This window comes from Nicotiana tabacum, chromosome 17 (assembly GCF_000715075.1).
Source record: "Nicotiana tabacum cultivar K326 chromosome 17, ASM71507v2, whole genome shotgun sequence".
Taxonomy (NCBI): domain Eukaryota; kingdom Viridiplantae; phylum Streptophyta; class Magnoliopsida; order Solanales; family Solanaceae; genus Nicotiana; species Nicotiana tabacum.
Window position 1 is genome coordinate 3,285,617 of NC_134096.1, and position 14,817 is coordinate 3,300,433.

At 33.8% G+C, this 14,817-nt stretch overlaps 1 protein-coding gene across 10 annotated transcripts; it reads right to left on the minus strand.

Annotated features, from left to right (window-relative positions):
- Positions 1-1,579: 1,579 nt before the first annotated feature.
- LOC107828668 (magnesium/proton exchanger) lies at positions 1,580-10,904 on the minus strand. Of its 10 annotated transcripts, none has more exons than XM_075233873.1 (10): positions 8,366-8,567; positions 6,006-6,468; positions 5,235-5,410; positions 4,868-4,986; positions 4,572-4,732; positions 3,984-4,111; positions 3,157-3,373; positions 2,918-3,047; positions 2,372-2,447; positions 1,580-2,012 (listed from the first exon to the last, which is right to left on the minus strand). In XM_075233873.1, the coding sequence occupies exons 2-10, from the start codon at positions 6,397-6,399 to the stop codon at positions 1,842-1,844; spliced, it is 1,572 nt and encodes a 523-aa protein (XP_075089974.1). In that variant the 5' UTR covers positions 6,400-6,468; positions 8,366-8,567; the 3' UTR covers positions 1,580-1,841. The 10 variants fall into 10 exon arrangements, with proteins under 10 accessions (XP_075089974.1, XP_016511517.2, XP_075089972.1 ...); XM_016656031.2 differs by having other exon boundaries at positions 3,984-4,114; positions 8,366-8,562; XM_075233871.1 differs by lacking the exons at positions 2,372-2,447; positions 8,366-8,567 and adding an exon at positions 10,749-10,904.
- Between the last annotated feature and the right edge of the window lie 3,913 nt (positions 10,905-14,817).

The following is a 14,817-nucleotide window of genomic DNA, read 5'->3' on the forward strand; positions in this document are numbered from 1 at the left end:
AAAAACGCAAGCTTATGCACTTCATCAGATCATCAGATTCTTTGTTAAGTATACATCAGAAACTCAATAAAATTAATATACATGACATAGTCCTCACTCCTCAACTACACACTCCGTCAAACTGTTCATGCTTCTTTGAGACTTGGGAATATTAAAAAGTACAAAAAAATATAGTATAAAAAAACTATTCAAGAACACCACAGTACTGTTCCAACAAGAAATCAAACATTTGCATTCTAAATAAATCATAGGAGTACTTAAGAATTTTCGTGTTCTAATGTCTTAAAACGTGCATGTATGAGATATGTGAATAGTGAGGTAATGGAGTACAAATTTAAGAATATTATCCTATTTAGATCTTGCTCAATATTTTTATTACATATACATATAGTTCAGTTAATTGAACAACAACTGAAGGGGTTAACATGTAGCCAATAAGTGTGACTTTTTAAATATCATGATCTTACTTTCCAAGAGATGCTATCAAGAGCTTGGATCTTGTTACAGAGATGAATTTTATCCATAAAATAAATAAAAATTAATTTAAGTTATTTTTTCAACAAATATTTTGATTTTTATCGAGGTAAATAATCGGACAAACAAAGTCCGTGTGCATAAAAATACCATGAGGCCATCGGTTTATACAACACTTCAGCCCCTTATTAGGAAGGTGGATATACAATACTCACTGCACAAAAACATATATCACACACATAAAATAACGCTATTAAGGCATTAATATGAGAATCAACACTATAAAAAAGAGGGAAAATAACATGTAAAGTGAAATAGATGGGTCAAGGATTAGGAATAAAGAGAAAAAAATGAACCCAACTTTTGCCAACTAACTCATAACAAATCTCTCTGACTTCAGTGCATTATCGGCGTTAGGTCCTAAATAGTCGTAGGAATGACTGTTCAAATACTACGCATTTTACCTTTGCATATGAACCTGGTCTATAATTGAGATTAAATGTAACTTTTCAACTATAGGCCAAAGAGAAAGAGAGACAAAAAGGTAAAGTTACCGAGTAGGAATCGATTGGAATGAAGCCCAACGTTCATAGTCGAAGCCAGATTGTAGATGGTATGTTAGAAAAACTGATAAATAAGTAAATTGAGGAGTGGAAAAGCTGATATTCATGAATTTGTAATTACGTGAAAGAGTTAATTATTCAATGCACATTTTAAAGACCGATATTAATCGATAGTGGAAGATGAAAGTTATTCTAAATTTAATAGATTACAATAAATGACATTAACTTTAGAAACATATTTGTCAATTTTTATAATCAAAACAATCTGTTCACATTTTATATTTAATATACGTACTATACATTTATTATATAGTGAAATGTAAATTTGATGGACATTTTCATATTTCAACTTTAGACTTAGTAGTCCTATTTAATTAATTAGATTTTAATTTAGTGTAGGGGTAAAATGGTAATCTAAATTTGGAACTTTTAGTATGATTGGCCATACCTTAGTAACCTGATACAACACACTCGTGTATCATCAGATCCCATGAGTTGCATAATTCTTGGTCCTGACATTTAACACATTTGTAACTCTCCTCTTGCAAGAAATTCAATAAGTCACATCTTTATATTTCATTGATCATTACAATGACTAAAGAAAATTCCAACAAGTGCACAATTGTATGCATTATGCAAGTGTACATAACCATGAGACTTGATTTGGACTAAGTTTGCTATATGATCCCGGAAACTTTGAGAGATGATAGCACAACAAATATGAGCCATAAAAACATGAAAAATATGCAAGTTACCCATGCCCAAACTTTTGGCCCGCCAAGCTCAGCACCGAGAGTAAGCCGCCTAAACACCAAAACACCGATACATGCTACGGAAGTGGAGAAGAAAACAAGCAAAGAGAAACTTAGTCCTTCTGCATTCTCTATTCGTAGTGGCTCCTTGTATGCAATGTAGTTGTACAATGTGTCGATGAACCAGGGTACACCGATGCCTATATAGATGTTCACCGAATTGCTACAAGGAAGAACGTATGAACGTAAGTCAGACACCAGGATATCTAGTTTCAAGGAATGACAATGTCAAATTCACATTTTCTATAAATTATGAGAGATTAAACTAAGTTAATCACAAAAGTGCATCTTAAATGAATAACAATGTTTTGGCTAACTACTACGTTTAGGAGTCGTTTGGTGCACATGTTAGTTAAGACAGGATTATGATGCAGTGATTGTTTATGTGGTGGAATACTAATGCAGGGGTTGTTTATCTTTATGCGGTGAATAATAATACTGGATAGTTATATGGGGAATAATAATTCAAGGATTGTTATGAAGTGAATAATAATACATGATATTTATGTAGGGATTACTTACTCCAAGGTCATTTTTGTCTTTAAATGCTTTTATCCCCGAATAGCTAATACACGTATTCTTTATTCCACATTTCATTCTGCATAAAATAATATATATAGATTATCACATAACTTAATGCAGGCATCGTTTAATACCCGCCTATATATAGATTATCACATAACTTAATGCAGGCATCGTTTAATACCCGCCTACCTGACACTACATAAAGTTATGCCAGAATTATATTTTCTTATACGGCCAACCAAACGTTGCATTAGCTATAGGGAGATTATTTTTTTCTAATCCCTCCAACCAAAAATTGCATTTATTTTATGCGAAATTTTATGCTGGAATTATTTTCCAAATCCCTCCAACCAAAAAGACCCTTTAGTCTTTTACCTAGCTAACAGGGGCAAAATTAAACTTGATGAAATTCTAAACCACCTAAAAGGGAAAAATAAAATTGGAAAACAAAGAAAGCAATTTGCCAAATCTCTATGGGTGGCATGCCTTCTAGTTAATTTAAGTACGTAACAGGTAAAGGGCATAATTAGCTGACGAAGAAACCTGCAGGTAATGTTAGCAATGGCAGAGTCGGCTGTAAGCTGCCGTTCTGCAGCAATTTTGCTGGCCACGAGATCAGGCCATGAGGTTCCACCTGCCAAAGCTGTGAATGCAATGACGTACGGATTTATTCCTGCAGTTACATTGTGTACAATATATATTCTTAGGTCAGAGCAAAGCATATAGGCAGAAGAACATTTATGATCATTGAAAAAGCACTTAATCTAAAGGAAGGGTGAAACCTGTAACACAGCTTATCAAATCAGTGAGCTTTGTCACGACATAAGCTATTCCGCTGATGAATATCAACGAGCATATGAAAGCAATCCACCCGTGGGCAATATGATATGGTGGCACAAACGCAAAAAGAAGCTTCCACGGTAGAAGAAGTGACTGCCAGAAAATTCTTGCGAGACGTAGGTATATATTATTCAATTTTCTGGATTCCACACTTTCCAACTGTAAAGATTTTTAAACAAGCCCATTAACCTACCATTCACCTCATTTTTCCTAAAATAGGGACGGGGATAAAAATTACATAGAAGCCCCCAAACAAAAGAAAGAAAGAAAAAGAAAAGAAAAAAGAGAAGGAAAGAAACCTCAGCTGGGGTAGGGAACACATAGTATGGCGTAATAAATCCTTAACTTTTGCATCTTCTTCATATGCATGGAGTTTTAGGCCTGGATTCAGTTTTGGAGGCCACATGTACCAGTTATTTGAGATTCAATTAAAGATTTTGCTTATAATGCAGCGACATAATTCCGGTCTCTCAAAGAGGTTTAATTTTTTTTTCTTTTTTCCTTTTTTTTTAAAATAATAATGGTGTTCGGGATAGGTTCCGCACAGGGTAACTCTGCTCACGAAACTGGTTAAACTAGGACATGCACATAGTACAGTAAAATGGAGTAATTATCCACTCCACATTTAGCAAAAGAGTGTCGGTAACTATAGAAAGCGACAATTGTTTATACTGTAACACATACACATGACCGTTTGTGTCAGAATAGTATTTCAGCCACTGCGACATCAAATAAAGAAACATAATAAGACAGTATAAGAAAACAGTACCATGAGAGCATCCACAAATTGATGCTTCCAAATTGAGAGGAGATCAGATTCTTCAGGAATGATATTGCCATTACGGGGCGTGGACGATTCAGTGACATCTTCACCAGCTAAGTTTTGATAAAAATGAGCTGCTGTTACAGAAGAATTGTCAGAACAAAATTAACTACAAAAAGATCATATAACTTCTCTCAGTGTTTCAAATTGATTACCATCAATACTCTTATACCTGCATGTGTTGTGTAAATACCCAGAACTTTTAGTACTCCCTCCGTCCTAATTTATGTGGCACCATTTGACTGGGTACGGAGTTCAAGAAAAAAAAAGGAAGACTTTTAAAACTTGTGGTCTAGAACAAGCCTTAAACATTTGTACGGCTATAAATCATCTTATTAAGGGTAAAATTGGAACTTTAAAATTAAATTATTTCTAAAAATAGAAAGGTGAAATTCTTTTTGGGACAGACTAAAAAGAAAAGAGTGCCTCATAATTCGGGACAGAGGGAGTATCTATTATAAGTCAAATTGTATCACATAACCGGGAAGAATCGGATATCCAAGGTAAAACAAAGCATCTCTTTCTTGAAATTACCTGTCCCTTCTCCTGAATGAATGGAAAAAATATCAACAATTCCGCTACTTTCTTCTTCACCAACTTGAGATACTTCAGAGTGTGGATCATGAACCTTGTCAAGAGGCCTATATTTAGCAGCCTCCGCAGGCACCCACTCCTCTGGCCTCTCGGCTCTTTCTCTAAATAGTTGAAAGTATACACAACGCACAAATTTAGGTCATTTTCCCATATGAGAAAATAAAAACAAGCTGAAACAAAAATCAATTAGAGAATTGGCACAATACAAAATTTATGATAATAAACATAAGACATACATAGGAAGGGATAAATAGGGCCAACGCTTGTCCTGTGCATACGCATGAATCAGCAATAGCCCAAATTGCAACACTGTTAAGATAGACTCCCACAAAGTTATAACATTTGGACTCCAGACCTACAAAATCAAATTATATTCATGAACAGGACGGCGTTAACGGAATCCTTGTATTGATGTGAATAGATGAAAGAGGACTAAGACATTTACATTTACATTTTTGCACCATGCACATTTCATCAATAAGATAAATCTGATAGCTCAAATTAAAACACTGGAAAATAGACTTCCCATAAAGTTACAAAATCTCTGAACTTCACATAAACTACTGGTGAATTTTAACGATATGGAAAATTTTTAGCAGATACCTCTAAAATTATATACAGCCAGATATAGGCCCAAAAAGACCAAAAGAGCTCTACAAGCCAGACTCCAATATCTGATATCTTCTTCAATTCTCCAGCTTTAGGAACCACCACGCAAACGGCATGTATCGGAAATAGATCAAACGCAGCAGAGCCGACAAGTGTTCCCGGACCTAAACCTGGCCAAGTCAAATTGTGTATTAGCAAGGCAACTGATGCCCAAGATTCAGTCAATTTTCTGGTTAGCTAGTAGAAGTGATACACTATATGTAAATGCTTCAACAACAATAAAACATGAAATTTAGTACTTTAACAGTTTTAAACTATTCAAGCTATGAACAAGCTTTTCCAACGGAAGTCAGATTCTCACATTCTATCTTCTCAATAGAGAAAAGAAAAAAAGGAAACGATATAGCACGAAACTATATATAATATTGGCCATAGCACAAAGTATATTGACCTATTAACATTTTTTAAATGAATATTAACCGATTAACTCTTGATTTCATAATTAACATTTCAGCATGTCTTAGGCAGAGGTGGAGGCACGATTTAAACTTTATGGGTTCTGAAGTGCCACCGAACACCTAACTCGTCCTAGTTACTAGGTTCGCAATTAAATATTTATACATATCTAATAATATAAATACTATGAGTAAGAGAGGAATGTGAAAGTTTGATGCCATGCTTTCCTACGTCCGTATTATGAATAAGAGAAAAATTATAACACAAACTAAGTATTCTGAATGCAGAATAGGAAATCCAGAACAAAACCTCCAGCATATAAATTTCCAATATTTCGTATTGCATCAATTGTAGCTAAAGATATCTGTGGAAAGCTAGTCCCAAATGCCAGTAGAGTGATGTCTGCAATTGTGTAATTCCACACCTTTTCATCTTTGACGATTTTCGTGCCTCTGCGAGGGTCTAGCGTCTCTACAGTTCGACTATGCTTAACAACACTTTCCATTGACCGGAAAAACCGAGCAGTTATAGCTGACAATCCGACAAAACAATAGGCAAGACCCAAAAAGTACAAGAAAGCCCGAAAGCCTTTGCCTAAAAAAGTTTCTAAATGGAAAAGTAAATAGGCATCACATTTTTCATGCCCAAATATATTTGAATGTCCATTTGTGCTGTCGGTGGTGTAGTTACCCAGCGACGGCATCTCGACAAATATTTTCTATTCACAGTTCAAGCCCCAGAAGAATTATTCTGCCCAGCGGATGCAAGAGACCTGTCATTTATGCAACAATTGTTGATAAGCTATTAAAGTCAAGAGACAGTCCTAAAATAGTTCTCATATACAAAAAGATTCCCGAGAGTTTCTTTAGCACTTCAGGCGACAGAAACCTGTGCACAGAAAGTCAGTACACAAGGGGAGAGATGTAGCCCAAATATTTGCATCATTAAATATTAATAATATGAAATAAAGCATGTGCAAGTACGGAAGAAGGAAGTCATCAGACCATGAAGATCAATTTCCAAGTTAATTGTATAAGAGTAAATACTTTGGCACCAACAGAGACAAGCATGAGGCACATTTTACTAGCCAATTCAAGTGTATGGTGAAATTAGATATTGTGAAGGAAAGAAGTAACAACAACTACAACATACCCAGTGAAATCCCACAAGTGGGGTATGGGGAGGGTAGTGTGTACGCAGACCTTACCCCTACCTCGTGAAGATAGAGAGGTTGTTTCCGATAGACCCTCAGCTCAAGAAAAGCTGTGAAGGAAAGAAGCACGAGATAGAATTTGAATCTTAGAAGGGGTTTTGAGACAAATTACACTAGTAGCTTTTTCTGAGGAGAAGCTTGCGAGTTTAGATATGGGCTGATCTCGAGCGATTTGATTACAGGATCACATAGCATAACTTTAGCATTTACTGATGAAAGTTTCTATTCTTCTAACCCAAAAAGTGAAGTAGAGTGCCAAGATTAGCCTTAACTATTACTCCTAAGATACTGGTTGTCGAGTAAGAGTACATATAGTACAAGAATTAGGGTATCATCATAAATATCTCTCTCTCTCTCTCTACTAGATGCACACACTTTGCACACGCATTCTCAGTTCTATTCTCTAACCCCTGCTATTTGTAGGAACCATTAGGAATGCAAGTGACATGCAAATAACTTTAGTGAAGCAAAACACTCCAATAAAAGGAGTTAGAGATGATCCGAAGGAGGAGAAAAGAAAACCATGACATTTAATCAGCGCCATTTATCATTTGTACTTCATCCCCATAATCTCGCCTTTAATTTTTCTATCAACAAAAAAATTCTGCTATGCATTATCCTTCCTAATTCTACAGAAAACTTGCTAGTAATTAAACACTAAGAAATTAGACAATCCCAATTTGCAACTACACTGGGTCTGAGCTAAAGTTACTCACTCAACTCTGTATGTGTTAAAAAATCACTAAAAAGTACAGGAAATAGATTTCGAACCCAGTAAAATCAAATGGGTTGTGGTAGAATTCCAAACTTGAACCATAGTGTTCAAATCTTGGATCCAACTCGACTATTACGGCTAATGCAATACAAAACTAAAGTGCTGCAAGAACTATGTTGTTAACTTTGTTCACTAATCACTCCAATTATACTCTCTCCTATCCACATATATGCCAAATTACTATAAACTTCTTCCACATTGAAAAAAAATTGAGTCTTTACACAGAATAAATAAAAAATTAAAAAAAAATTATGACACACCAGAATGGGAATTCATTTATATGGACTGTAATAAACAAGAGCGTGGTCACCAAACAGGGGGGGAAAAGTACTTTCTTTATATCAGAAATTGCAATTATCAAGAATTAGGTAGACTTGAGCTATTAACCATTGGCCAAAGCTTAATTACTTCAATGATTAATAGACATCCTAAGATAAATTCAGCTTCAATACACATTTGGGAAGTCATATAGCTAAAAAAGAAGCAATTTTTGTACTCAAGATTCTAATTTCAAAAGCACAAAAAAGGGAAAGAAAAACAAATAAACAGCAAAATAAGCACTCAGCAGTAATTCCAAGATTGTTGGAACACAAGAAAACAAAAAGGGTAAGAGAAAAACAAAAAATCTGAATCTACAATAGATCTTACAAAGATTTGCAAATGGGTTGCTGGGAAACTTACTGTATATAAATGGCATTTTGCTCCATTTTGGACCGTCTCTTAATTGGGGTCTTGATAACGAAGGAGTAATTAGGGACTCAAAAAGAGATGTGTAGACAAATGTGGTGGCAATTATACAGGGATAATACATAAAAAAACCATTGAGGTTGTCTCACTTTACCCAATTGCACCCTAAACTTTACACGAGTCTATGACCACTTGTGTTTGTTTGAACCGTAATAAATACCAATTGCGCACCACTTTCACCAAAATAATATATTACACGCACCAATCATATTATGACACGTATTTTTCTTATTTAAACTATTTATATTTTCTTTTTATTCATTATTTATTTTAAAATTATCTTCTTTTTTTTCATTCTTTTTTTTCCTTCTTTTTCGTCACATTGCCACAGCAAGCCATTTTCTTTTCTCACCTTCACCCCTCCAAGTCGCTTATACTCAATTTTTCCTTTAAATTTCTTACACGCGTAATGGTGCACGCAAAAGTTTTTGTAAGAGGTGTGACATTTTGTAATAGATAAACAAATGAATAACTATAATGACATTATATTTATTATTAAAAAAATAAAATTCAAAACATTACTATAAATCTCTGTAATAAGTTTTTATTTTCTTAAATCTATTAATGATAGTCTCATTAGAAATACTAGTACCAAGTATGTCTTTTTTCAAGAATGATTTGAGTATATTTATTGCCAATTTGACTAACAAATGAATTTTTGCTCAAGTGGCTTTTGTTGTTGCTTAATTTTGTTAGAGATCAGTGGTTCAAGCCTCACTAATACAGAATATATTTTAATTCTTCTTTAATAAATAATTAACCAGTTGAGCAACAAGCTATTTTATTTCAAGTGGTGTCATATTGTTTTTTATGTATTATCTGGTTTTGCGTATGTCTATGTATGCATTTAATAAATCTTTTCGAACCGCCTCCCATAAGGCGAGTTTCACGTGATTTAATGTACCATTTTTTGAATAATTCATCCATATTTCTAATTAAAAAAGCTTTACAAAAGTCACCAGCGAGATGGAAGACGAATTTTTAGTTTCGAGCTTTAAAAATAGGTATCACAATCTCTTTCGATAATTTATGTTCAGTTGTTCAAAACCAGCAACTAAATTTTCGTTCTTCACCTTCAATCCTTTTCATAATCAAGGATATTGAACAATAACTTGATAATAATCTCAAACAAAGACTAATGGAGGTATAGCCTTCTAAGAAGAAGAAAACAAAAAATGAAAGCAGAACGTGGGGTGCAAAGGAAAAAGAAAAAGGAAAGGAAAAAATAGAAAAATAGAGAAATAAACATAATTGGGGCAATTATTTACTTCTCACACGCTATTATTGAATTTATTACACTTAAAACAAATATAAGGGGTCATAGGACCCCGCAAAATTTAAGGGTGCAATTGGAAAAGTAAAACAATCCCTGATAATTATGTATTATCCCAATGATATACGAGAAAAAGACGTGCATGGAATGAACGGTGACCTGATTTTCCCCTGTTGTTTCGAAGGTCCAAACCAATAGTAGCTTGATATCTGTGTACAATAATGTAGGATTGTTCAACATAAGTAGGGGTCATGTGAAACACGCCAAAGACATATCTACGTCAATGTAATAAAATCCACTCCAGACTTCTATTTTATGGTAATTTTATTAACAACTAGTTATACATTGATTGTAGTTGGTAAATTTAATATAACATACTCTTGAGTAAATTATTGGTGATTTGCACAAATAGGATCATTTGGTGACACTGTCTAAATTTTGATCTCGATAAGAAAAGTCTTGAAAAAATAATTTTCAAATAGAATTTTGAAGTATGCTGGTCAGAATTTTATGAGCAAGTCTTATGATGATTCGACAGAATTCTGAACGGCCTTTTTTTTTTTACAATTTGCCACAAAATTGACCGGCTATTGCATTGTAGCTGAATATTCATGTAATCGTCAGTATTCAAATTTTGACCAGCATTCCTGGTGTTTTAAAATTTTGACCAGCATTCTTTAAAATTCTGACCAACATACTTTAGAATTCTGACGCAGGGCTATTTTTCAAAACTTTTTTTAATTGGGTGAAAATATAAACATTGATTTTAAATAAGTACATCTAATGTAATTTCACGTTTGAAATTTGATGGGTTCAATGATAAATAGCAGAATATAATTTTGTGATTTTTCACTTATATATTGATGTTCCAAATCAAAACAATTGAATTCATAGGAGAAAAGGTTTGAAATAGGTCTCTAAGTTTTAGCTTTGTTCAATAATCTTTGTATTCAGCTTTCTAATTTCAAAAACACAGAAAGGGAGAAAAGAAAAACATAAACAGCTGAAGAAGCACTCTGGAGTAATTCCAAGATTATATCTTACCAAGATTTGCAAATGGGTCGCTCGGAACTTACTGTAGAAATCCTCAATATCCATTTTGGACCGTTTTATTATTGAAAAAAGGGGATAAAAATGGGGTCTTAACTAAAAATATGAGAAGTGTGTGTATACACAATTACAGAAATGTGGTGGGAATATATACAAGAAAAAGACGTGCATGAAATGAACGGCGAATAATAATATAAGTAGGTAACGTGAAACACGAGATAGACAAGATCTACATCAATGTAACCAAAATCTGATTTGATTAAAGCAACTTCTTTAGAGTTTAGACTTTTATGGTAGTTTTATCAACAGCTAACTATTCGATATGATTGTAACATACTCATTGATTGAGTTAAAGTCCATTGCACTATTTAATAAATATTGACCGGTAACCTAGAGTAAATAGGTAATACGTAATATGTTATAAATATAAATAATGTTATGTATAAATTTTCTATACCGTCAGTACATATAACTTATATGTTTATTGATATCTGATCTGAGACGGATCCACTATTTAAATTTGATTGATTCTATCTTTTAATCTTTACTAATATTTGATCCGGTGAACTTATACAGGAAAGCTCGCGAATTTTTGGATGCTCCATTATTGACATTTCTCGGTAGTTTCCTTAGTTGTCTTTTTGTAATCCGAGCAGTTGTGTATTGGTTTCATCAACTTTCGTTTGTTAACTAGTCGGAGCTAGCATTAGAGTTATGGGTTTGATAGAGTACAATAACTTCGGTTTAAAGATATAATTTTTATTCTTTAGATATTCTCATCATATATTGCTTATACGCATGTTCTTATTTCATACTTACTCTGGTTCACAATAAGTGACCAATATGCATCGGGCACACCCATTAAGAAAATATTAAATTCTAGACAAAAATAGTTAGTGTGACCAGTGTTTTAAAAGGCGTGGGCGTAAGGCGGGGCGTTTTACATATGCCTCAGCGGGGCATAAGCTCCATAGGTATTTAATTTTTAATATTCTATAAAATAATATAATGACAATTAATATTTATAAACAGGTAAAATTGCATAAAAATTGAAGAAAACTATATATATGTGTGTTCCATCCCCACAAAAAAAATAATCAAAACAATCTATTATACGTTACTTACAAGTACAAGTAATTTGAGTCTAAAAGAATAAAGTTTTCTATATGGAGTAACAAAAAGGATGGTTAACCTTCAATTTGAACTTTGAATTTGCTGGTATGAAGAAAAATGTAGTTCTCTTTGTATTTGTAAAAAAAATTAAATATTCGTTGCTTTTGGGAGATATTAGTATACTAGCAGACAAGATAAAAATTTGAGAAAACCATGAATTAGGGATTAAATCAATAAAAAAGGTCTTTACTTTTAAATTTAATACTTTGAGTTCCTTTTTAAACCTTTTGAGTAATTACCAAACTCACTTTTGAGAATTTGGGTATTATATGAAGGACTAATTCAACAAATTTTATTTTAATTTGAAAAAGTCTCTAGGCTTACTCCTTACTAAAAAAATACACTCCGAACGCCCGGGCGTACGCCCCAAATTGCGGGGCGTACGCCTATTGAGACTTTCGCCCCACACCATCGCCCCAGAGCGTTTTTGGTACGCCTCGCCCCGGGGATCGTCCCAGAAACGCCTTTTAAAACAGAGAGTGTGACTAAACTACCCTTAATTAAATGTTGTAGCATAGTTAATGTGAGGAGTAAAAGACTTTTTAGGGATACGTACATAAGGGTAATTTTGAAAAAATAAATTGAATTTTTTCTTGATTATATAAATGGACACTTATTTTGGACCAAAATAAAAAAGCAAATTGGTCACTTATTGTGAACCGGAGGGAGTATATAACTAGTATATTACTCATACTCTACGGTCTATTTGAGAGTGTGCTGATCTAATTTAACCATGGCAGAGATAGGAAACTGTTACCGAATATAAAGATGGAAATATGGGTCATTTATCATCTACATATCTGGCGCTCTATTCAGGATTTGACGGAGATATAAATAGAAAATATCCCCAGCAGCAGCCTCACAACCTGGTAGTCAACATAACAAATATTCATATTTGTCGATATGCTACTGCCTGGTTACTAAAATCATCATAGATTATTAATACGTGCATTCCATTATCAGTGTAAATATTCCCCCATTGCACAAATATGAAGATATGGTATATAAAGTAGCTTTAAATTATATAAGATACATTGCATATTTAATTGGCATAGAAGATTTAGCGGGATTTGAACATGAGTCTCCAAGATTTGCATTCACTTCATTTATCACTAGGCCGAATCCTTGGGTGCTAGTGAAACACCTAATATTATGTGACATTTAAGAGCACATTATGTTTCTCGGGGTTACAATGCAAATTAAACCAATGATTACCTGCAGATTGTGATGACCCGATAGGTCATCTTTAATTGTAACCTTCATTTCCGTGTTTCGAGACCTCGAATAGCTGCATTCAACCTTTCTTGATTTACGTGCGCAGTTCATATCTTTTTTGCAAAAGGTTCTTATGAGAAATTTGATAAAAATGTGAAATCGTGCCTTAAAAACTCATTTGAGTTGACTTCAATCAATGTTTTATTTAAATGGACCAAGATCAGTATTTTGAAGGTTCTGGTGGGTCCATGACGTGATTTGGGACTTGGGCGTATGCCCGAAATCAAATTCGGAAGTTCATAGCTTGATTTAACGCCATTTGTCGAAAACTAGATTTTTAAGGGTTTAAAGAATTTCTAAATTTGGCCATAATTGGATTTTTATTGATATCGGGTCCCAATATAGATTCAGAGAGTTTGAACAGCTTCATAATAATATTTATGACTTGTGTGCAAAATTTGAAGTTATTCCGAGGTGCGTAGGCACGTTTTCAGTTAGTTTTTAAAAAATTAAGAGTTTTGATTTTATAAAGCTCGAATTTCTAAAGTTTGGCATGAGTTTGACTTTATGGTTAACGGGCCCGAAATTTGGTTTTGAAAGTTTGTATAAGTCCATTTTGCTATTTGAAACTTGTCTGCAAAATTTGGCGCGATTCGGAGTTGATTTGATATGATTCGGACGCATGGTTGAAAATTTTGAAGTTCTTGAAATTTCTTTGAAAATCCATGCGTTTTGGCATTCAATTCTAAATTCGAGATGTTATTTTGGTATTTTGATTGCACGAGTGAGTTCGTATCATATTTTAGGACCTGTGTGTATGTTCCCGAGAGGTTCGGGCGAGTTTTGAATAAGATTTAGCAATTCTGCACTTTGGGCCGCAGAACCTCGAATCTGCAGACTTGTTAGTCTAACTTCGTAAGCTTATATATTTTAATCTATAAGGAATTTAGAGATGATTCAAAAATGTAAGTTGTAGCTCTTTGAGTCTAGTTTTCAGAAAGTTAAACCATTCATCATTTGGATATTTGTATAGAAAATTATGGCCGATTTACTAAAAATTGGTACTGGAATTTCTACTTGGAAAATTGTTGAAGCAGGTCGCCCCTTTAAAATGCGACCTGCCTGGAAATAAGTTGCCTGGGCATCTTAAAAATGCATTTCAGCTTCTTTTCTTCATTTTTTTAAAAAACTAGTCCGAGAGTGAGCGATATTTGAAGGGTTCTTCACGTGTTTGTTTGGGATTTGAGTCGTCCGGAAGTTGTTTCACACGAGAAGGCTAATTTAGAGTGTCGATCTACCTTCTTTGATGTAAGTATCTTGCCTAACTTTGTGTGGGGGAAATACCCCTTAGGATTTGAGACCTTTGTGCTAATTGTGTCATGTGAAGACCGTGTACGCAAAATGACGAGTACGTACTAAGGCTTAATTGTGGAAATTTGACCGTTTAGGACTCTTAGGTTCTTATGTTCATTAGTTATGAAGTTGTTTTATCATGTTAAATCCTCCATTTACTAAATTTATCCTTACGTGTCTTATTTGGAATTAATTGATTTATGTTTTACCTTTTTTGTCGATTGAACTCTTATATGCCTTAAGTGAAGTTATTGCCTCTTTATTGCCATGCTATCTTTTCCGTAGTTGCTTGTCCTTAATTGAAGTTATTATTATCTTTTTC

Excerpts from the sequence above, each read along its gene's own strand:
- LOC107828668 (XM_016656029.2), bottom strand. The coding sequence starts at position 6,399 with ATGCCGTCGCTGGGTAACTACACCACCGACAGCACAAATGGACATTCA. Across the intron at positions 4,987-5,234 it reads GGCTGTATATAATTTTAGAG|GTCTGGAGTCCAAATGTTAT; the intron begins GTATCTGCTAAA and ends TTGATTTTGTAG. Across the intron at positions 3,374-3,983 it reads AATTTGTGGATGCTCTCATG|TTGGAAAGTGTGGAATCCAG; the intron begins GTACTGTTTTCT and ends AAATCTTTACAG.